The following is a 23,729-nucleotide window of genomic DNA, read 5'->3' on the forward strand; positions in this document are numbered from 1 at the left end:
CGGGGCACCGCTGTCCGAGGATGCTTTCCTCAAATAGTGCCCTAGAATTTATTTGTAGCGGTTTTTAAAAAATGTATTTCTCACCGCCCCTCTCCCCCCCGATATGTGTGATTTAAAAATTGAGATTAGAGCTGCGTGTTCTGTTCAACGCATTGTAAGCTCCCCTGTATTTCTTGCTTAACTGCACCATAAACGTTTAAAGGGGGAAAGACCTTTTGTAGCTGGAAGATCGCGGCAGTGCCAGACTTTGTTCTACTGCATGGCTACAACCCAGCCCTGCAGTAAGTCTTCATTGTAAGTTTTATTTGCACTGTCTTTAGTAATTGTAGAAAAAACCATGCCCCATGAAGCCGTAACCAACAAACCAACTCCAGGTCCTATCACAGACGGCTGATTTCCCAAAAATCCATACAAATTCTGTGGAATTGTCAGGGAGAGAGTTCACTTCTTCAGGACAATATTTAGTTGATTTTCCATCATAATTTTATAGTACAGCAGTACTTTTTTTTTTTTCTCTCATTCCACAGCCTTGGTTCATTGAAAAACTTGGTATTTCAAGCAGGAAGAGCCATGAAATTTATAGAAAGCATGCTCAGAGACAGCAAAAAAATGATGTAGTAATCATCCTGGTCATTCTGAACTTTGAAGCCATTGGCACTAGAAATCAGGAAATTTTTCAGTATCTGCTCTGCGTCCTTATTTTGTTTTGTAAGTATTGTTTAGAAACAACAGAATTATCTTACTTCTGATCAAGTCTGCCAAATATTTAAACATTTCTACTGTAAGTCAATTTACAGCCATATTTATTTTGGTTTTCATGTTTTTCGTGGTTTTTTTTTTTTTTTAGCAGTAAGGCAGCTCATACATTTGTGGGAATGCTTAAACTAAGAATGAAAACTAAATAAATATGTGCCTTACCATGGGCAATAGATTTACCTTCCTTTTCTCACATCCTAGATGTCATGTGTTTGTTGAAATGAACACATTGTATACGTACAAGAAATTTTACAGTGTAGATAAACACCTTGAGTGCCTGCAGGTTTTTGTGTAAAGCAGATAATGTACTTACATTTCTAAGAAAGGGGATGCTGTGGAAGATATTTCCTGGAATAACAGTTCTACTTCTCCACTGCTTGTAAAGAGGCCAATGCAAAGTAAATTCTACATGAACAAGCAGTTGCAGAAATGGTTTAGAAAACATAATCAGTGAAGAGCTTCAGAAATCCCTAAGAAGGGGGAGTTATCTTAATTCTCCTGTGTTTCATGACCCCATGCATGGATGTAAAGGATTTGTAATGTTTCAGGTATGAGAATACAGAAGAACTAAAGAGCTTCCAGATGGATATTAATATCTAAAAGTTGTATTATAAAACGTAAATTAAAAGTATCAAACTGTAGCTTGCAATCAGTAATACTGATGATTATATCATAACTGTATTGTTATAATACTGTTGCAATGCTGGCTTCTTACTTGCCAAAATAGCAAAAGGATATTTAACAGTATTCTGTTTGCTCATTCTGTCCCAACTAGATCAAAGTAGTGGCACCAAGTTAGCCATAATCCCAGCAAGTGCCAAACATCTACAAATGGGAAATGGTTGGAAGAAACTTTAAATTCAGTTTATTTGTGTTTTCTCTTGGGTTCTACTTTAGAAAGAGCTACCATGAACTAGAAAAGCAGGAGGACTCACGTTCTGCCCCAGTAAACTTTAAGTCTAAACCTGCAGTGTTTTGAGTTGCTGTGGTAGGTGGCAAACATGCCAATTTTCTGGGTTCTCACTTTTCTCAACTTTTAAAGCTTTTCAGGCTCCTGAAGTTTTTGCTTTTGGGCAAATAAAATCTTGGCTTTACCAATTGTGAATTTCATTAGCTAGCTAATCTTAGGTCAGTTCAGTGGTGTCCGTCCCTGGTGTGACAGCTCTTCTCCAGACGTGCCTCGAGGGGATGCAGAACAAAGGCTCCCTGTGGTGCATCAGCTTTCCGCAGCAATTCCAGCCCTAAACACCTGCCAGGGATCTAGGACAGAGTGAATCCCACTGCCCTTGCCAGGGCTCTCTTCTCTGCCAGCCCCCAGGGCTGCTCCAGCCCTCACAGGACCCGGGGTGCCCACCCCACCTGTGATCAGGTTATTTATGGGGGGAGCTCTCGTGCTCTGTTCGGCTGAAGTGAGGAAGGTGTTTCAGCCCAGTGAACAGGACAACACCTGGATGCCACATCCTGCTATAAAGAGCTTTTTCCCCAGGTTTTGCATTAGAGAAAATGTGAAAAAGCTGCATGACACAGCATTCTGTAGTGTTGCATCTAAACCCATTTGTAGTTCCAGCCTTTATTTCAACATATTTGGCCCAGGGCCTTAATAATAGCAAGAAGAAAATGGCAAAGATTGCTTGTTTGTGTAACTGTAACCATGCTGATACCAGCAGTGGGTATCCTGACCATACTCTCTCTTTTCTCCCCAGCAACACCAACTGACTATTTTTTCCTGAGAAAGATGGGAAGAAAAGCTCCAGCAAGGCCAAGAAATATGCTGTATATTTAAAAACAGATTTCAAGATATGTTTTAGCTTATGTGATGGAAAAGCAAAAGTCAATCACCTGAAAAAAAGCTGATTAAGGCATTCACTCTATTTAAATTAGGGAAAAAATTCCTACTAGTTTCATTATGAATTTCAAATCTGCAGTTCTTCAGCATGGTGCCACCCTAACTGCATGCAGACTTACAAATATTGTGACTTAATAGTTTCATATTTCTTCACAACAGTTACTTTGATAAAACTTGTATTAGCAGTATTTAAACTAGTAATAACAACTAATACTAATAACTTCATACAACAGTAAGAAATGGCAGTAAAGTATGTCAAATACTTTTTGACTCAACCAGATTTCCCTCTCTCTAAACACTGGGTTCAGTGTTTGGATTTTCTATGTTCATATTTCATAGAGACCAAATAAAAGTGACTAAAGAGTTTAACAAAAAAAAGTTTATTACCAAAATACAATATTAAAGTCAATACGTGACAAACTCCTGTAAAGCAAAATAAATTATTCTACCATTGTACAGTATTCCAGAAGGTAGTTAAAGTAGTACTACAGACTTTGCTTCATCCTTCCAAAGAGTTGCCTATCAGGAACACAATCCTAGAGAGAGCTTAAGGCATGCAGCTTAATGTGCTGGATAACTTTATAAAACAAAACTCATCCTATTTCATAAGATACAGTATCAGAATTAACTGCAGTCTTTACATGTCAGTTTTCTAAATTTTTTTATACTTTGGCTATAAAAGCAGTGCCATAGTGTTACAATACCTTTTCTTAAAAAAATACATGTACCCATGTCCATGAATATCAAATGCAAATGTAAATTTCTATTAAATATATCTTAACAAATGTTACTTTGAGCACCAACTGTACATTTCTTTAAATGATTAAATAAGTGCTTATGAAAGAGGAAAATACAATAACTCCAACTGAATCCCACTCTGTTTTTCCAGGTCAAGCATAAATCAGGAAGATGAAATATGCACCCATTTTTCAGCACAGCCAAGTATGAATTTTGCTCTTTAGTGGAAGTACAGGCATTGCAAACAAAGCTGCAAGGTACAGTTTGTATCACAGAATAAAATCTAATTTAAACAAACAGCACGTGAATAGCTGATCGCCTGCTAGTGCTGTGACTGAAGAGACAAAAATAGTTTAAAAGCTTAAAGAAAGGGGAAATTTGCAGTGTTAGTGACTCTGAAATGTGCTTAAAACCCCTTACAAAACATGCAACCAGGCCAGCCATACACTTTCAAAAGCAGATAACCTGAGAAACAATTTGCTTTGAGAAAAATTAAGTCTATAATTATTTCACATGCAGGACTTCTGACAAAGTCCCTGGGAACTGTGAGTGGGTAACTAATTGCAAGCAGCATGGAGACAGCTAAAAAAAGTAAATCTCTGTGCATATGGGAAAGAATGCTTTGTTGGCATTTGTCAGGACTGATAATGGTTTTTAGAGGCAAGTAGCTTTCTGTTTTACAGGAACACATGGTCAAAAAGAACAGAGCAACAAGATGGCAAAGAACCACTGTGAACATCCTGCTCAGGAATCACTGATTCCTGGGGCACTGCACAGAGCACTGCTCCTGTGGCTTCCACACACACCAGAGCTGCTTGTTTGGATTCAAGGTTGTTGCCTTCTGAAATTCTGGTGCACTGCCATCTCCTTTGTAGCTTATGAATGCAAGTTTTTCCTTTTTTTGTCTTTCACTAGCTGAGCAACTTGAACAGAATACACAAAAATAACAGTGTGGTAAATATTGTTTCTGTGAATACTGACTGGTAGTTTAGCATTACTAGGGATCTCACTGTCCTTTAATTTTTCAAACAAATGGGATTTCTGAGTGAGAAAGTTGAGATATATTCCAGATGATGTAGTATTTTCACATTAAATCTATACTGAAGGCAAAATAGTGGTGTCAGTAAGACATAAACTTTTAATGGGATATTTATATTACCTCTTCTGGAATTTGGGATCATGTAAATAAATAATGTGTTTTTCAAATGTAAAATACAGCCGTAGGAACATGAAAAATAACTATTATCAAAAAATAATGTATAATTAATTTCAAATACGGATTTAAAGTATGTAAAAAATTCAACACAAAAATGCTTTGACCTTATATCCTGACTAATTCTTCAAGTCAAATGTGTACTTTCTGCTATCTAATTTATAAACAAAATAATACCTATTTAACCCAAAAGAAGAAGTCAAATTGAGGAAACCTCTTGCAAACAAGTATCAAATACACTTGAAGTCTTAGTGCTTTTACCCTGGCCTCTACATTTTGTGCTGCTTCATGAAGCTGTGACTTCTGGTACTGTTTTCTTTTCCTGGCTGCCACTTCCAGGCAGTGCTAGCACAATACAGACACTCCGTGTGCCAGCCTCTCACATTTACAGCTGCAGCAGCTCATTTCTGCTGCCAGAAGGGTGCAAATACAGGAACCAGAAACCACTGTTTTCCTAAGAGTAAGGAATGTGGTAAATACTGAGCTACTAAAAACCAGGTCACTGCATGCCCGTGTGAGCACCAGGCAAGCTGCTGTGCATCTGCCATTCACCAGGAGCAGGAATCCATGCCTGAACTAGGGAGTTTTAATCTGGCTGCCAAAGGGCTTCTCTGGAAGTGATACTACACTTAATGAATCTTTCAAGAAATTAAGCAGCCAACTTAATCAATAACTTAACAAAGTTGCCAGGAACTAGCAAGTGTAATAATATTCCACATTGATATACAGATGAGTATCTTCTGCTGCCAGCTGCTGTAACTGTAAAAACAACACACAAAAAATACTCACACTGTAATTTTAAAAGCTGAAGGGTTTTAAAGGGTGAGATTTCTGTGTGTTTCTTAGTCAACAAGGTAATCTCTAATTCCTTTTATCAATCCATACTATAGGCACTAGTAAAATTTATTCAGTAAGTGACTGGATACAATTTGGCTTAAGACATTGTTTACCATTTCTTTTTTTAAATATGATTTTCTACAGGAAGATTATCTTTCAGCTCATTATTTCCACAGTTACAGCTCTGACAGACAAGTGGGAAATCTGGCCAGCCAGTGGCATTTCAAAGATTGCCAAAGCACGTAGGCGTTCTGAAAATCCCAATTTGTGCTCACCTACATCTTTTGGAATCTACATAGATTTAATCTGCATCACTTTGTGGCAATTATTGTTAATATCTTGTTCTCAGTAAAAACATTGCTCATCCATACTGCAAAATAATCACCAAAAATGGAAAGTGACATTATAAGTTTTTCTTTTTCTAAATAATTTGTTTGAACATGTCAAGAAAACCATGAAAAAACAACAGGTTATTGTTATAAAAAATAATCTGTGACACACTATGAGTTGAAAAGATAGCAGTTTTGTAGTTAAGATCCAATCAAACAAATAGTTATTAACAAAATGCTTCTAGGCCCTTCAGCTCCTGCTGCTGTAAATCAATGGAAAGGATGGCAGTCTTTGTTGGAAAATGACATGGGAGTTTGTAAAGTCAAAAATAGACTGGGAAAAATGGAACTCCTGTGTGTGAATGTGACACACACATGCCCTGACCCACCTCCCCTCTCCCCACCTTCCAGGGAGAGGGATTACCAGATCATACTGTAACAGTTCTACCTGATCTGCCAGATCATCTTTCAAAAAAGAGGGTAAAAACCTTCTTTGCTGAATTACTTGGAAAACAACAAAGAGGTAGGAAGAAAGAAGCTTTTAAAGTGATTCAAAGCTTTCACACCTTTGGGTTTTAAAGTACTGTGCTAATGCATTATTACTGACTAGTACCTGACAGGAAATGAAAAAAAGCAACAATCCTACATTCTTGGCACCATATAAAGAAGTAACAGGTTAAATTGGATCATTCTATTCTCCACACCTTATATTTATCTCTTAAATGATTCATCGGTCCCTGGTTCAAACACTGTACTCCTACTGAAACAAGAACTCAGGATGGGAAATCAAGTTTTGCTTGCAATTCTTCTCTTTAGCAAGTTTCTCAGGCAAAAATTAGCAAAAAAGAAAATATTCACTCTAGGAAATCCTCTCAACTTACTGCTTCACCTAGTTTGTATTCTGAGTCGTGCTGTGGTCCTTGTTTAGAATGATGTTTATGATTTCACCCTCATGTTCTTTCATATGATCCAGCAGATTTTCTTTGTTGGTAGACTCAAAACCACAAATGCAGCAGCAGAAGAGAAGAACACAGTATTCTGTGCCAAGATGGGGTAGAGTGGAGTTCTTTTCTAAACTGCATGAGGTATTCATCAAGGTAGGTTTTTCATTTTCATCAGAACCTGAAATTTCATTTGTAGTCTGGTTAATGGACTCTGTAAAAGACACCAGGTTGTCTGAACTTCCTAGTATAGGTACTGTACTTTCATCTGCACCTTCTAATAAGGTTTTGTCAGTCAGCTGTCCTTGAAACCTGAAATAATAACAAAAAACAAAACAAATATTAAAATATACAGCTGTTGCTTTTAGATGGGAACTTTGTTTTGGGTCAGGGTTGGGTCTTTTGAAAGATAATAGGGCTTGACAGTAAATCAGACATACCTACTGCTTTGTGAAATTGCATCATTAATAGCTTTGTTCACTTGTTCATAGTTGTAATTTTGGTCACTTGCATGTTTCCACATGTGGGACTTCAGGGATGGAGGATGGCTACATACATATCCACAGAGAGAACATCTGGAGGGGAAATGGAGAAGGAAAAAGAACCATTTAAAAGTTATATTTTATTTGTTTGGTAATGGTTTAGTTCTTCCAAAAGGATGAGTAAGCAGAGAGATCCATGTGAACCTTCTTCTTGGTCCCATTTTCGGTTTCATAACTGGGTCACATTAGCTTGCAAAGTTTCATCCTGAAATGTAAGACTATTTTTAGGGTCTGAGAACTCTCTACTATATATGTATTTTTATTTCCTAAACAGCTGAATTGAAATCTCATCTGTTTGGGCTGATGAAATTGTGTAAACCCTGCAGAAATGCAGTACTTCTGCTGAGTGCAGAAACATGGCATCTGGCAGGGAGGTGGTGAGCTCTCCCTGCCATTGCTCTGAACCAAGCAGGAATTGTGTAATTAACACTAATTATGTCAATTGAACTAAATAAGTCTTTCCTGGTACAGCAGGTATTAGTTTATTAAGGATCAGAGAGTTGGTGAAGTTGGAAGGGACCTCTTGAGGTCACACAGTCCAATCCAGCCCCTCAAGCAGGATCAGCAGGCTGCTGAGGGCAGTGTCAGATTCTGAATATATTCACAGATCAAAATTCAGACAGGTGATCATTTTCTTCATAGAGTTTTCAATCAGCTCTGGTACCACAAGACTAAATTTTCTATTTCCCTGTAAAACACCATCTTAGGCAGTAAAGAACAAAACCCTGAAGAATAAATCCTATTGACAGGGAGATGTAGTGTATATTTATGGACAGAAATAACCCAAGACTGATCAAATCCTGTATAACCCTTTTCATGCATGAATATACATCAGAGGAGGTTTTTTTATGTGTTTTTTAAGATGATAAATTAGTCACCTCAGCATGAAGGAGATGAGTGATACTGCATGACATCACTTGAGAGCAGGATCTGTCTTTTTGTCTTTTGGATAAAAAAGCTCTTTTGCTCAGCTGCCTGCTACTTGGGAAGGCTTCAGTTCCCCAGATCCCATGGAAAAGATCAGAATCAATTGAAGGTGACCTTGTGCTAATAAATGATAACTAGGAATGCAGCTCTGCTCAAGCAATGTGATCCCAGTGTGTTACTATGATGAGTCTGTTAAAATGACCACAATGCAAGTCAGTTTTTGTTAATTTTTAAGACCTTTTCAGAAATGTAACCTGGAAACACAAGAAGGCCTACATAAAACCACATTATACACTACAATTCAGTAAGGTTTTATGACTTTTCTTAATGACAGTAGGGTATAGTCCTTAAATAGCCTGCAAACAATCATACACAGCAAACTATTTCTGCTCAGCAGAAGATTGCAGAGAAGAGCAGAAATCTCCCAAGTGAGGTGAAAGCACAGTACATTACCTTGCTTATGGAGCAAGGTATTTCTGTCCTGCTGGGGAACAATGGGTGTGTCCTTCTAGCTCACTCTTCCCTACTGATTTGGAATGTAGGATCCTGTTTGTCTCTTTTCCTTCAATGTGGAGCCTTACAAAGAAAATGGATGCTTTCAGAGATAAGTGAGTCTATTCTCAGACTGGGAATCCTAGTATCTCTAATAAGGCTGTTACAAAATACATAATTAGATAAAAGGCAGACCTTATAGCTAATTTATAGATAAAATAATTTTTTTGTAAAACCCAAAGGTCAACAAATAATCTTAACTACATTTAATGTGCCCACTAGTCTCACAATACATATGATTTTCTGTGCCACTAACCCTGCTTAGAGTGATTGGGAACACAATCAATGGTCAGTGATTTGGGAACACAATCAATGAAGCCACAGCCCAGTGTCCATTTTTAGTCCCTTTTAAATACTCTCATTTTTTGAAGCTCATTAATTTACTCAGGTGATTTACTAATACAATTTACTTTGCTGAGAACAGTATCTTTTGAGCCAAATACCGTTGTCTATTTTAGCATACAGTTCAAATCTGACACAGAAACTCCAACAGCTTTTAGCATGCTGCACTACAGTTAATGATCATGTATTTACAGTATATGCAACTTTCTCAGAGAAACAAAATTATTTACCACTGAGTTTAGTAGCAGAAGCCTTTCAGTTCCATAATATACTGCTTAATTTGTGCTGAATTATTAAACCTCACTGTTCAGGTGTTGTCTACTTTGATACACTGAGGAAACAATTCTCTTGCAGCTTTGGATAAACTAATTCCCTGGGGTCAGGGACTAAAGTGTGGAGGATTCCAATAATCCATGGTAATACCAGGAGCAATACTGTGGGAAGGATGACAGCTGAGCAAATACAACTTAATGCTTCTAGGAACATTTTGGGAAAAATGCAGTGGAAGTACTTTCAAGTTGTAGAAGCAGCTTTTCTTGAGAAGAAACCTCTATATGAGTGTGCTTTATTTAGATTTTTCATATTGCCCTTAAAATCTTCCACTAAGAAATATTCAGATTATTCCTGATTTTCTTTCCTTTCCCTTCCCAAGTTCTATTTTTTGTTGCAAATCAGTAGTACACAAATTTTTACCAACTTTCTCATACCTCTATAAACCACCCATGTCTATGGACAGACTACAAGGGACTCTCATCCCTTAATGGCTATTCATGCTAAATCTTAACTAGGTGATGCCAACCTGCATTCCAGCTGACAAGTACATGCAAAGGCTGTGCCTAGACTGAGATATTAAAGAAAGCCAGGAAATGTTCTTGGATACTGGAATTTACCTGTCTATAATGTTAAATGTTAGAAGTGCCATGGCATGGTTTTGGCTCATACATCTCCTAAACAACTCCAGGCATGCTTAGGTAATTAACACAGCCCAGAAACTACTTGCAATAGGCAGTTTGTGTGCAACCACCACATTCTGGAAAGGAAAAGCTAAACAGTGTCCCAGAGGGAAGTATGGACATGTTTAATCAGCCAGCAGAAACATGGCCTGGAATGCCAATGGCAAATCCATCAAAAAACCCCACACAACCCCAAACAACTCTGGAGCAAAGAATGACTCTAGGAGGGAAGGGAACAGGATCTGAACACTGCTTCAACAACAAGACCCCGGTGTCAGAGCTTTTGCCACGTGAGTTACATACTTGAACTGTTCCAAGAGCTGCACTGCCTGGTGCTCCTGGGGGTGCCGCCTCATGTGGCACTTCAAGCTATTCATATTTGTGGTGGCGAAGTCACACACGCGACATCTGAAGAGACAACAACAAGTGACTGGTCTGCCCGTGCACTGCTGAGCCTGCTCCAAACCCCAACAGCCAGCAGAATGCTAAGGTGCCTGGACAGGCTACAGCTGAGGAATAACCATATTTACAGAGCTCCAGGTTATGACATAACTGCTCTGGGGCAGTGAGAATCTTTGCAGCCCAAAAAAGCCTCCACCTTCCAGCAAGCATCACTAGGCTTACAGATGATGCTTCTTCCTGAAATCTCTCTCGTGCCCCTCTCCTGGTGTGGGTAAGCATCACTAAGGGCAAGGGAGGTGAGGATGCAGGTGGCTGAGTGCAGCCCTTCCAAAGGCTGTGTGACCCTAAAAGCTGCAGGGGAGAGTATGTGCTCTACTTAATGCACCAGCAAGGTTCTCATGACATTGTAAAAGCCAAACCAGTAATAAAACACCAAGTTTCAGGGCTTTATTGCTGAAAAAGAAGTCAGTGACAAGATCAACATATTCAGATTTAAGTGCCCTAAGCGTGTCACATCATGCCATTCAAATTTTTATTTTTTTTTACTTCTGTCACAATATCTTTCTATAAAACCAATACATAAAGCAGTGTGGATCTGAATTCAGATACATGGATTTAGATCCCAAAGTATTACACAAATTCCTTATTATTCATAAATATCAATATACTACCACACAACCTTCCTGTATCTACCATATTAAAACAGAAACCATCAAGCTCAGCTAAAATTTTTATGTATTTGTTTGAACTTTAGTTGTTTCTTTTTTTTAATGGTAAAATGTCCAGTTAGAAAGCATGTTCTGTAGTGTGAAACAGTTTGAAACTGCCTCACACTTACCCTGAGAATATATTTTTGTAAGGATTTAATTGTGCAGTATTAAAATACAAAACATATAAAATCTACAAAAACATATCATTTAAGGCTCTACAGCTTAGTTTCCAGCAAGTTTTGTCAAACAAATAATAAAGTATATTTACAGCTCTCAAAAAGGCAGCAATGTAGTAGTTGCTGTTTGACACTATGGAAGGCTTGAGGAATTCATGTTTCAGAAGGAGAAATACCATAAATACTCGATCATTATGGTTTTCAGACTCTGGCTCAAGTATCCTGCCAGGTTTTCAGATTTGTCTAAGGGGTTTATGAAAAAATAATAAGAGAAGCAAGGCAGATGGGTTGGTTTGTATTTAGTATGCAGCAGTGTGTATCACCAATGGAAAATTTCCAAGGGTTCCTAAATCAAAACAGGCTGCTAACACCAATTTGAAAACTACCACATACAAGACACTCTACAGTATCTGCTGCTCCAACCTCACTAAGTAATAAATAATGGTAATAGTGAAGGTTCTGAGGAGAAAACAATCTATTTGTATTCCACACTTGCTCTCTGAGTAAACATCTTGTGAATTTTTGCTGGTGTTATGGGATATCATTATAATGCACAAATCAAAATACAACAAGTCTTTGGGGTTTGTTTATCCAGAAGAGAAAGTCCCTGGCTTAGCTCAGCCTTTCAAGGTGTTGAGTTTTCAGAATTTACACTAAAGACAGAAGTTTACATTAAAGATCAGCTCAAAAAATCTTTCAGAATTTACACTAAAGAAGTTTACATTAAAGATCAGCTCAAAAAATCTATTGACTCAGATCTGTTTTCTAGCCACTAGAGAGGGACAGAGATCCACCCTGCATAAGCACAGATTGAATTTGGGGGAATTTATGCAGTATCCAATAGGAAAATGCAGGATGTATATTTTTGCTGAGGACCTCAGCAATAGTATTACATGTGGTTTTAGGTACCCAATTTCCTATATAAACCCATATGATACCCTTGTAGAAAAATTATAAAATATGATCCTTAGTGAGTATGTTACTATTGTTAGAAACCAGTGAAAAAGATGAGGCACTTGGTGACAAGGGCAGAATTTTTCCACACTTTGTAGCAGCTGATGTATAAAGCAGTAATATGACAATGGAAAACATTTTGCAATAAAGCAAATCCAAAATGAAGTTAGGTGTGGAAGGGTTTTGAGAAATATTTTATTACTGTTGGCCAAAGTCCAGTATCATAACAGAATTATCTTCCACTCCACATGTGAATGCTTCAAACTGAAAACAGGCAGAAGACTGCCATAGCAAAAGATGCATTCTGGAAAAATTAGCAAATCTTAATTACATGGTTTGAGTCAGCCAGCAAGTGTGTCTCCTTCAGTAATTTGCAGTAAAACAGTGTAACTGCAGCTCTTTTCCAGCAGCCCTGCCAGGTGCAGGAGCAGCTGGGTGGCCCTGGCAGGGCGAGGCAGGCACTCACCTGTATGGCTTATCCGAGCTGTGGATGCGGCGGTGATTCCGCACGCCGACGTACGTCGTGCTCGTGTAGTCACAGACATCACACCTGAACAGCTTCTGGCCTGAACACTTGCTTCCTGTTGGAACAAAATCCATCATTTTAGAGAGCTGCACTCAGCGCTGTAAGGCATTCTCAGATTGTAATTTCATCACAACTGAATTATGAAACACAAATTTACATTTTAAAGTAAGTTTTGAATGTCGATAAATATTTAATACTTTTAAAGTATCAAATAAGACAACAGGCATAGAGGTAATAAAAGTATGGTTTATTTTACCATACTGTTCTGCATTTGCCCTGCCATTTACAGGAATTATTAAAATTTTAGGAAAACACATTCTGTGTGGACATTTCCTTCTCCCTGCAGTTGGGTAAAGTCCTGTGTTACAGCAAAAGGTGATAATATGTGGGATGCTGAACCCAGCGTTTCATTGCATTGCAGAATGCATCAAATCAAAGACTGGGATTGAGAATGGATGAGTTTCAAACTGGCAAACACAGAAAAGGAAAGCAAAAGACCTCCCGAAGCCTCTAAATCCTCTTTATCATCCAACATACACTCACACTTTCTGAAAGACATGAGATGATAAAAAAAATAGTTATTGACCAAATGTCTTAATAAATAATTTGGAACTTATCCAAATGACTAAAAAGCAATTGCACAAAAGTAATTTTTTTCCTTCCAGAATGAAAAAGACTCTTGAAAAATTAATGGTTGCAGAGACAAAGGCTAATGACTCCTTCCACAGGAAAATGTGTGCCCACCAGTGCACAGTTGGAATAGTTTTGAGATAGAAGTGTGTACACTTTAACAGCCCTGTTCCTGTTCCCTCACTGAATAATGGGACTGATTTGGGTTAAGATATTAACATTTGGGAAGAGGGATGGTATTTTTAATGCAGGTAATTTTCCCATTCCAGCCTATCATGCTGTACCTCATGCACTTTCTTTTTAGGCTGAATTTTCTCATTATCAAAACAATTAAAGAGTCATGATGGTAAAACTCTTTTAAAGAGACATTTCTTTTCCCACAGGCAGGCACTGAATTTTGCTAAAAAGGGTTCTAGATATATTATTCTGATGAATACAGTCACACAGCTTCAATAGGAAGGAAAAATTACAAGTAATTAAACTTTCACTCCAAAATTTAGCACTTTTGGTTCAAGATGCAAAGTAATTAGGTAAGGCTGATAACCCCAGAGGGTTATTGTGAAGAATATATAGTATATCATATAAAATAAAGTAGCAGTCTGAATGCAAAGATAGTGAAATAAAATAGGAATATTTCTGTGTGTACCAAGATAACCGAAAATATATCTCCTATATTTAATTTTAAAACATCACACAGTTCTCACTCTTTAGCATTCTTATAAGAAATAACAACAGCAGGCACTCTTTGCAAGTCAACCTTAAAGCAAAATATATTGGATTTTTTCCTACAAAATGCTCAAAATTTATTAGATTTATTTTTCCTTTAATGTAAAAGTTATCAGAACAATCCTAACTATTTACTTGAAGACTTTGGAATTTATATCTATGCATTATTCTTTTATGAAGACACAATCATGTAGGAGACCTCAAGTGGATCAAGGACACTCACTGGGCTGCAGATCCATGGGAGAGCAGGGGCTGTGCTGTGCTTGAAGGGGTTTTCCATCTTAAATTCTGCAGCTTTAGAATGATCTGCTCCCAAATGTATTTTCTTTTACGAATTTGGTATTTCAGTGGGCAGGCAGTTTAAAACCAACAGTATCTAATGAGATTTTTAAAGCATTATGCAAACATATTAGCTACAGCATAGTTCTAAGATGCTCACACCCAGCAGCACACACTTAGGAGCAATTATTTATACCAATCACTACTTTATATTTATTCCTTCCACAAAATGCACATAAATTATAATACATCACATAATCTCTTGCTGTTATAAAATAGCACTCGTGTCCCTCACCCCCTCCACTGGCTTATTTCTTGTGGGTTTGGGGCCTGTTTTGTTTTCTGGATGGAGAATATCAGGTCTCCTACAAGTGAATATGGAAATGACAGATCTTTGTTGCAGCAGCAGTAACAGGTGCTCCTCTAATGCTGCTTATTACCCTATTCCTTCATTATTAGACATTTACAATCCTATCATATCCAGTGCTGTAATGCTCCTTTTAATTTATTGTACAACCATGATGAATAAAGAGACTTTTAGGACTAACCATTTCATAAACAAGAAATGAAACTGTTCCAGCTCAGGCATCTTTCACATAAACAGATGCTATGCCATAAACTTCTTTGTTTTGTGTTGCTTTATAGGGATGACATCTGTTTGACAAGAGATTGCTGTACTGCAGTGGTGCTGCAATTTGATTATAAATTGATTCTGAAATAATTTAAGCATTCCACAGTATGAGTTAATAAAAGTTTAAAAGGAGAACTGTTTTCATCCAAGCCCCATTACTAAATTTCACGTGGGGTAAACAATTGAAGTGCATGGCTGGAACACTTGTATAAGGTAATAGTAAGAAAAAAATATTTATAAAAACATTTCTAAATTAACTGAAAGCAGGCAGATTTCTTGAACAGGGGCTTCCCTTTCATGAAAGTCAAATTACAAAATCAGGATATAAACTATAAAACCACCTCATTAAACATACTAATTTCAAAAGCAGATAGGACTATTGATTTTCACATTACCAGTCCCATTACCAGGAGTTCAGCTCAAAAAGTACAGTATTTCTCCAAACCTGCCATGTTTCAGGCATTGCAAGGTAGTTATTCCTGTATCACGACATCTTTAGGAACACTGGTTTACAGCACACAAAACACTGTCAGAAGTAACAGTCCAAGCTGTGCTTGTAGATATTAGTAACTTACTAAAGTAACAGTGTTTTATTTCCTGTCACTTCCATTGAACATTTATGCTACTGCTTCTGCAGAAACCCCCAGTATGTAACAGGAAAGGTTCCCACTCCCACAGACCCTCCCTGGCCACTTCCCTTCTCCCCTGGCTTTCAATGGCTCTCTCAGGCTTAGGTCCTGGGGAGGTACTGAGCAGTACAGATCAATTCCTGAATTTAAATGCCTTCTGCATTGATGAGAGCAGAAGGGAGCTGGGAGGGTACCTCCGGTACCTTCCACCTGAGGTTGATATGGAAATTAACTTTCAACTTGTACACTGAAAGCCAGAGGAGGAGGCAGTGGGAGCTGAGAACTCATTCTGGTCTGACATGTATCAAGTTGTTTTGGGCGAACCACTGCCCATCCTGGCTCCTGCTGGTCAGTGCCTTTTTTCACAAGAAATTGCATCCATTTCAACCACTTTTGCACTCACTGAGCAGCTGTAGAGGAAAGAGTAGAACACAGAGATCTCCACAGCAACCTAAGTACCATTAGAGTGCACATTTTGCTGTCTAAACAAACGAGGGAGCACAGATAGGACAGAAAAGAGCTTTGTGCACAAAATGGGAATACTTCAGCTCACAGTTGTTCAGAGACTATCTAATTACTACTATTTATCCATAATGCTCTAAAATTGCAAAATGCTAATAATTAGTGTTGCCTTCAAAATAAAAATGCTGTAAATATTTTCAGTAGATGTAACTCACCAGAGAAGAGGATGCATTCACACTGCCATGATACATAGTGGCTTTCCAGGACACAAAAGGGATTTTAAGGCCACATTTGCTCCTAAACTTCAGAATTTGGTTATTTTTTCCCCTATTTGATTACCTTAATGCCTCAAGAGTTTGTTGGGTTTGTTTTTGTTTTGTTCTTTTCTTTCTGTTTATGTTTAGCAAACAAACCCTATTAAATTAGAAGCAGATACACAGTTAAACAAACACGAGGTTGCTCTAAGCAACCTGGTCTAGTGGGAGGGCTTGGAAAGAGAGGAGCTTTTAAGTCCCTTGCAGCCCAAACCATTCTAGGTCTCTATGAAAATGCACATCTACTGTTACCCAGGCAACTCTTACAGATACAGGTTGCATTTAGAATGTCTTACATTTGCCTCGCTAGGGCTTAAATAAATTACTCATTTTGACATTACCATAATTAAACAGAAATTTCTAAATTCAGAAGGGATGGCAGTGTATGCATATGCTGACAGTAAACTACATTACCATGGTGAGTTTAAAAAAAAAGCTTTATTTTGTTTAGGTCATTTGGAAACTACTATAGCTGCTGAAGAAAGGAAGGAAGGAAAAAAAGATTTTCTCCTTAAAAATCCAGAATAATATTGCATATAAGTTGTTTTTCACAAGAAGGGTTTAATTACTGGGGCTAAAAATATATCAGCTAACAATAAACACCACCTCAAGACTGACTATGGTAAATTCTGCCCTCTGGAAAGAACATACATTTAAGGTTATGATCAGGCATGAAAGCATTTCAGCACAAGAGATCTTAAAACCAGTCACACAAATACAGCAAACAAGTAATGTTATGAGTGAATTTTGTAATATCAAGTGTAAATATGAACAGTACCTTCTCTATCATCTGCTTCGTTGGAAACTATTAGTTTGTTAGCTGTGGCTGTGGAGAAGAGATCTGGAAGACTGTGCTGTTCTCTTTCATGGTTTCGCAGCTGGCTCTGAAAAAACAGTTCCTGATGTTTAAATATACACTGCAAACATACAGAGATCACTTGGAATATTGCAATCATCTGTGACATTGTTACTCAAGCTTTAATGACAACTGATATGAAATGCATGTTAACATATATACGGATTATATCCCTTAGGTAATTTTACTACAAACAAAACAAGTAAATCTCATGGATTAGTAACATAAAGGACTGGTGTGAGTGACTGAGAGGATTCTATGATTTGTGTTTATTTAGAAAATAGATTTCCTTCTTTCCCCATTGCCACAGACAAGTGGCCACAGTTCTTCCTCCACAATTACTGTATTCCAAAAGCAGTATGAGACTAGATCTTGTGTGAAAATTACTTCAATTTTCATATTGCCCACTGACTTAAGAACACACCAGTCCTTTTTCTGCTTGCTTGGGGAGGAGAAAGACAAGAGAGCCTTTTGCCACCCTACCTATATAGTTTTTCAAACTAGGACTAAATGACAATAAATATGGGAAAATTTGCATGACCACTGCTTCCAAGAGGTTCAGCTGTATAGCTGGGTACTGATGCAATCTGTTCTATATTCCTGAATACTGAGCTGAGTGCATAGGAACTCACTAATGCTTAAAACAGCAATTAGGAAAATGACAGAAATATATTATTCTGCTCTGGTATGTAATCTTTCAAATCTAAGTTCTACAGAACATCCAAAGCAACAAAACAACAGAAAAAAATAAATTCTGCTTCAATGTTACCCCCAACTGCCACACTCACAAGAGGAAGGCATGTTTGAGCATTGTTTTAAAATTTCAGCTATTAAGATCTTTGATGTTTCCATTTCTTCCTGCAGTTGCTATGTGTGGGCAGAAAAACAACACGATATAATTATGTCCGTAAGATAATTCTCAGGAAAAATGTTATGTAAGGAAGCAAGGTTATTTCAGTGGGTAAAGCAGAATAATCACAGTTGAACTGTATATTCAGCACGTGCTGCTGGCAATAATCCCTAATGGTAATTACAATGGAGCCAGGATGTCAGACTGAAATAAGCTAGAAAGAGGGATCACCAGCGATTAAAAGCGCAGTGAAATAGGTTATTTAGGGATTCTAGAGATGTGGGGGGATAGAATATAAGAAAATAAAGATAGTGCGGAGAGTAATTTCACCCCTAAGGCGTTGCAGCTGGGCCAATTACCAAAGATTAGGAACAGACCTGACTTGAACAGGCCACAGCTGTAACCAGTAAGAAGAAGAGTGCTGTAAAAGAGTGGCTTGGCTGGTTGAGAAGGGAGCTGGAGTGAATTGGCTACTTTGTGAAGAAGAAAGGAGTCAGTGCTCTGAGGAGCTGCCCGTGGGAAAACACCAAGAAGGTATGAAACCTTTGTGATAAGGAGACAACAGGATGGAACTTTTGCGATAATATGGCCACACAGAGAGGCATGAGCTTTACCTTGTAGTGGAAGGACTCCTCGCACTGCTTGCACTGGTACATGCGAGCTTTGCAGTGGTTGATCATGTGGCCCTCGAGGCCCTTGCTGTCGCCGGCGATGTGCTCGCAGATGGGGCACTGGTAGGGCTGGCGCTGGCGGTGCACGCGCAGGTGCTGCTTGATGTAGCCCTTGTTGCCGCTGCTGTAGTGGCACAGGCGGCAGCGGTACGGCCGCTCGGCGCTGGGGATGAACTCCACCAGGCTGCTGCCCGCCACGGCCGCCTCGCCGCCGCCCTGGCACTGCGCGTTGTCCTGCAGCTCCTTCAGGATGTCATCGTCAGAGGCGTTCTGGTCCGTCCTCTCCTTCAGCTTTTCAATGACGGTGAGCAGTGACATGCTGATGCCCATTTTAATTGGCGCTTCTGATAGCTCCGGTCTGTCTTTCTTTATCTCAACTATTGCACATTCACTTTGGTTTAAGCCACCGAACTCCTCTGAAGGATCCTTAAGTGAGGACACCACTTTAGAGTGAGCCATGCACGGGCCATCGGCTCCTCCCTGTCCTGCACCTGCATCCACAGCATCTTCTCCAGTCAGAGCCCTGAGGCTGGACCGGGTCAACTCTGCAGCTCGAATTGGCATTGTAACAAGAGCTTCTGCTGCCAAGGAGTGCAGTCGCAAAGACTCTGAGTTTGTCCTCCTTCGTGCAGGAGGCACGTTTTCATCAGCTGTTACATTTTTATTAGTGCTTAATTCGTTATCTTTCTTCTCGGTGTTATTCCATTCTATTATTACTTCCTGAATTGCATCTGAATGATAAACTTCAGCAGGTTCTTCACAGGTAACAGAGGACTCCTCTGAGATCAATTTTTTTTCTGTTTCAATGTCAGTGTTCATTAAGAATGGCTTTTGTAAAACACTTTCTTCAGCACCCGGCAAACGCTCTACTATGACATTAACGTGACCCTTTTTATTTGGACTACAACTGATAATTTTCTGTGCTGATGAAAGCAGGCTGTCAGTTATCATGTTGTCTGGTTCTGTATCTGACACAGTCTCCTCTACAACCTCTGTAGTAGGAGAATGCACCACGGACTCACTCAATATCTCTTCCTCTTTTACATTTGTTCCTATGGGCGATTTACACGACAGCTGCTCAGAATTGCAAATCTGAAGCTGAAGAGAAGGCTCACTATGGATATCAAGTTCACTGTTTTCCAAAGAGAGGACAACTGTATCCACACTCTGAGGTGTGTGAGTTACAACTGTCTCTGACAAGCTGGTGTTTTCATTTTCTTCCTCAAAGATGGGGTAGGAGCAATCAACCTCCCCCGCGTGTTTCCAGGCATGTGTTTTCAACATCCTCTGCTGACCACAGGTGTACCTGCAAATCAAACACCTGTACATGCCATACTGCTCGTAGGTGTACCATTTCCTCCTACCCATTTCAGGCACAGGAGCAGACTGAGCTGCATCCTTACATTCCACATTTCCTGTCTGATCAGTCCCTGATTTGACACTTCCTTCCACCGGCCCTTGCAGAAATGAACTTGTGACGTTGACACACTGCTGCACTTTTTTCTGGATGCTGTTTTTACCACCATTCTCGTGGTGATGTTGGAAGTGGGATTCAAGTTCTTCTTGGCTTTTGGAGGCAAAATGACATTCTGAGCACATTAATATCACTTCATTTTTCTGCCCATGTTGTTTTATATGTTCTTGTAGAGTTAAGAGCGAAGGCGATAGAAAATTACAGAGACCACATTGATAGCACGTCACCTTTTTTTTGCTTGGTGGAAGACATTCAGTCACAAAATAATCTGCTTGCAACTCTTCAGTCTTTTTAGTAGCAATCACCGAGAGCTCGATGGCTTTAGCTGGGATTTCACAGAGCTCGGCTGCGTCCAAGGACTGCGCAGAAGCGTCGGCATGGGAACGTTTCTTCCCTATTAAAAGGCACCTTTGTGACTTCTCACTTTCAACTATTTTGCTCAGCTTCTGGATGACGTGGATCAGGGGGTCAGTTTTACATTTTCTCTGCTCTTCGCTGCTCTGCAGTGTTGGGCCAATGACTGTTTCAGAAATCAGCACAGCCTCCTGCTCCCCAATATTTGGCATCAATACTGCAATGCTGCTTCCTTCTTCCATAATACCTAGGAGAATGGGGGTTAGAAAAATAAAGATTTGTACCTGCACAACAATGAAAATACAGCCCAGTGCTATTTACATTGCTCTCTCTATCAAACACGGAAGCCCAATTCCACTAAACTAATAAAAATGTTCAGAAGGGCTACAGAAATAGCCAAAGATATTGGGGACATTTAGTGGATGCTTTTCAATACAGCTGGAGAATAATTCCAAGAGAGCCTCCAACAGGCTGCCTCCAGGCTGTACAAGGGCAAGACAAGCATTTTCAAATGTAAGCTGAAGAACAGTGTTACAGCTATTCTCTTTTTCTTCGCAAGCACTACACATTTGAATGCTAAACATTAAAATATCAATTGACAGTAACTGGTATATTGATGTTTAAAAGCACAGTAGGATATGAAAATATATTCCTAATGTAACTTTGATGCATCAATGCTCCTAAAGCAAATGACAATTTGCTACAATATAATTTACAAAAATAAGCAGTTTTTTTCCTTGAAATGTTAGAAGAAAGTAATTCTGGCATTTACTTGCATTAGTCATTTCACTATGACTATTTTAAAGACCATTCAAATGTCAAATCTTCTCATTATAAATGTTGTTTTCTACAAAAATTACTAATTACAGCTACAATTTCTTAATTGTAGGGAAAATCGAGCGGTACTGAAGTTATAAAGAGCAATTCTTTTCTGTTTTGAGGGGAAGCTACAGGCAGTTACTATTTCCAATTACCCCTCCTTTAAAAATATCAAACCATAAACCACAGGCAATAATGAGCAGTGTTTGAGGTCAAATTAGAAGCCAATATTCAAAAATGTACATGAAAACATACTTTGTGATGTGGGCAGAGCTGTGGGGTGGGGGGTGAAGGAGCTGGACAAAAGGTCTTACATTCAATTTTACTTCTCTAAAAATGTTTAGAAATGAGCTATTCAAGTGCTACTACATATTCAAACACATATTTTATACAAAGTTTTTATATACTACAGATAAAACAGAACATAAAGAGATGAGGAATATTTATCAGTCATCCTTGAAAAATTATACTAAGTGAATTCATGTGGACTTTCTTTTTTTTTGCAAGAAAGATACAGAGGCCAAAGAAGAATTTCCAGAACTGATCCTAAAAACCCATGAAATCCACTAATTCCTACTTGTGGATTTAGTGTACAGCATTATAATGCACAGAGACATGAGAGCAGGGTCTCTGGTGCCCCTTTCCCACTACAGAAAAATTCTGGACAGAACTACATAAATTACCTTCATCTGCCATTCAACTTACAATTCAGGTCATCATCAGAGCTAGCAATAAGCAATGTTAATTTTTTTGGTATCATCTGCACCTCCTGTTAAATACTTCAAATTGAAAACTATTATTTGAAAAGCACCCTAATTCAGTTATATAAAAACACTTTGTTGTTTCTTTCAAACTGCCTGTAACGTGTTTCAAAACCACTGTGAAAAGTGAACAAATCTGCTTTTCCCCCTGAACACAGATTTAATAAAACGCTCAAACGAGTAATATCTACTTGAAATATTTTCAATTTGAAAATGAGTCAAGGAAAATTGGTGCTACCTTAAATTACCGTTGGTACTTTTAAAACTTTTAAAGTGATGCTAAACAGGCAGATATTTTCTATACCTGAAAACAGCATAACAAATAAGACATAGAATCCTTGACAGAAGATTATAAAAGAAATATGCTGTCATGTACTGGTGCTCTGTCAAAAAGGCAGACAGAGAAAGGACCTTCACCTGGACTGTCTGGGATGCCTGGAGCTGATCCCCGTTACCAGACGCATACCTACAGTACACGTGTGCTATGTCACTCTTTGCTTGGAGTTTAATTCTTACTGTGCACACTTTGGTTTTCAGGGGGACGCTAAGAACTGCACACAAATTATCAGAGTAAACTGGAGGGATCCCCGAGCCCAGCTCCCGTCCCTGCCCAGGACCAGCCCCGAGAGCCACACGTGCCCGAGCGCTGTCCAAGCCACCTGCACAGTAACTGAGGGCTGGGGACGCCCAAGGGAGGATGCAGCCCGGGGCAGAGCGGCTGCAGCCCGGGGCAGCAGGGCCGGCACGCCGCAGGGCCGGCACCCGGGCTCGGCCGGGCTCGCAGCGCGGTGCCCGCGGGCACGGAAACTGCCCGGCCGCCCCGGGACCGCCCCGCCGCCGCCCAGGGCAGGAGGAGCTGCCGCCGGGGCGCCGAGGCGGGCTCTGGAGAGGGGTCCCGGCCCCGGCCGTGCCCGCCGAGCGCCCGCGGCAGCGCCGGCAGCCCCTCACCTGCGGCCGCCGCGCCAAGATGGCGGCGATGGAGCCCCTGTCACGTGACACGCGGACCCGGGTCAGGTGACCGGCGGGGGGCGCTGCCGCTGCGTCAGCGCCGCCTCCCGTTACCATGGAGACGGGGAGGGGACCGGGGGGACAGGGGTGTGTGTGTGACACAGGGCCGGGGGACACGGGACAGGGCACACAGGGGTGTGTGTGTGTGACACAGGGCCGGGGGACACGGGACAGGGCACACAGGGGGCTGTGTGTGTGACACAGGGCCGGGTGACACTGTCAGTGGTGTGTTGTGGTGCACCAGTTTAGTTGTTCTCTTGCACTGGGTGATTGGGAATTGGCACAGAATAGTTTTATATCGCACTGTGTAGCTTACGTTACATAATGTGGTTTTTTACCCCGTTTTCCCATCCCATGGTCTTTCCCTCACCTGTCCCGGTACCCCCTGGTGGTCTCTCCTCACTGGTGTCCCATTGCCTGTGGACCTCTCCCTCTGTCCCCATCCCTGCTGCCAAGGAATGCCCTCTCTTTTCTCCCATGGGTTTGTGCCCCTCATGTATGTTTTGGAATAAAGGACAAAG

The 23,729-nt window shown here is 39.8% G+C and overlaps 1 protein-coding gene and 1 long non-coding RNA gene across 8 annotated transcripts; one reads left to right on the plus strand and one right to left on the minus strand.

Annotated features, from left to right (window-relative positions):
* Positions 1-164: 164 nt before the first annotated feature.
* On the plus strand, positions 165-17,183 carry LOC120496135. 2 transcript variants are annotated; one of them, XR_005626225.1, is made up of 4 exons: positions 165-281; positions 528-708; positions 6,696-6,816; positions 13,410-17,183. It is a non-coding gene; the product is annotated as an uncharacterized LOC120496135 (long non-coding RNA). The 2 variants fall into 2 exon arrangements; XR_005626224.1 differs by having other exon boundaries at positions 204-294.
* Positions 2,725-23,184, minus strand: ZNF507 (zinc finger protein 507). 6 transcript variants are annotated; one of them, XM_039696197.1, is made up of 8 exons: positions 22,145-22,498; positions 18,736-20,867; positions 17,194-17,299; positions 12,685-12,799; positions 10,280-10,384; positions 7,101-7,235; positions 6,935-6,972; positions 2,725-6,841 (listed from the first exon to the last, which is right to left on the minus strand). In XM_039696197.1, the coding sequence occupies exons 1-8, from the start codon at positions 22,197-22,199 to the stop codon at positions 6,609-6,611; spliced, it is 2,919 nt and encodes a 972-aa protein (XP_039552131.1). In that variant the 5' UTR covers positions 22,200-22,498; the 3' UTR covers positions 2,725-6,608. The 6 variants fall into 6 exon arrangements, with proteins under 6 accessions (XP_039552131.1, XP_039552103.1, XP_039552121.1 ...); XM_039696169.1 differs by lacking the exon at positions 22,145-22,498 and adding an exon at positions 23,149-23,184 and having other exon boundaries at positions 2,726-6,972; XM_039696187.1 differs by lacking the exon at positions 22,145-22,498 and adding an exon at positions 22,667-23,024 and having other exon boundaries at positions 2,726-6,972.
* Positions 23,185-23,729: the final 545 nt, after the last annotated feature.

Source organism: Passer montanus, unplaced genomic scaffold (genome assembly GCF_014805655.1).
Source record: "Passer montanus isolate IOZ18808 unplaced genomic scaffold, ASM1480565v1 scaffold113, whole genome shotgun sequence".
NCBI lineage: Eukaryota > Metazoa > Chordata > Aves > Passeriformes > Passeridae > Passer > Passer montanus.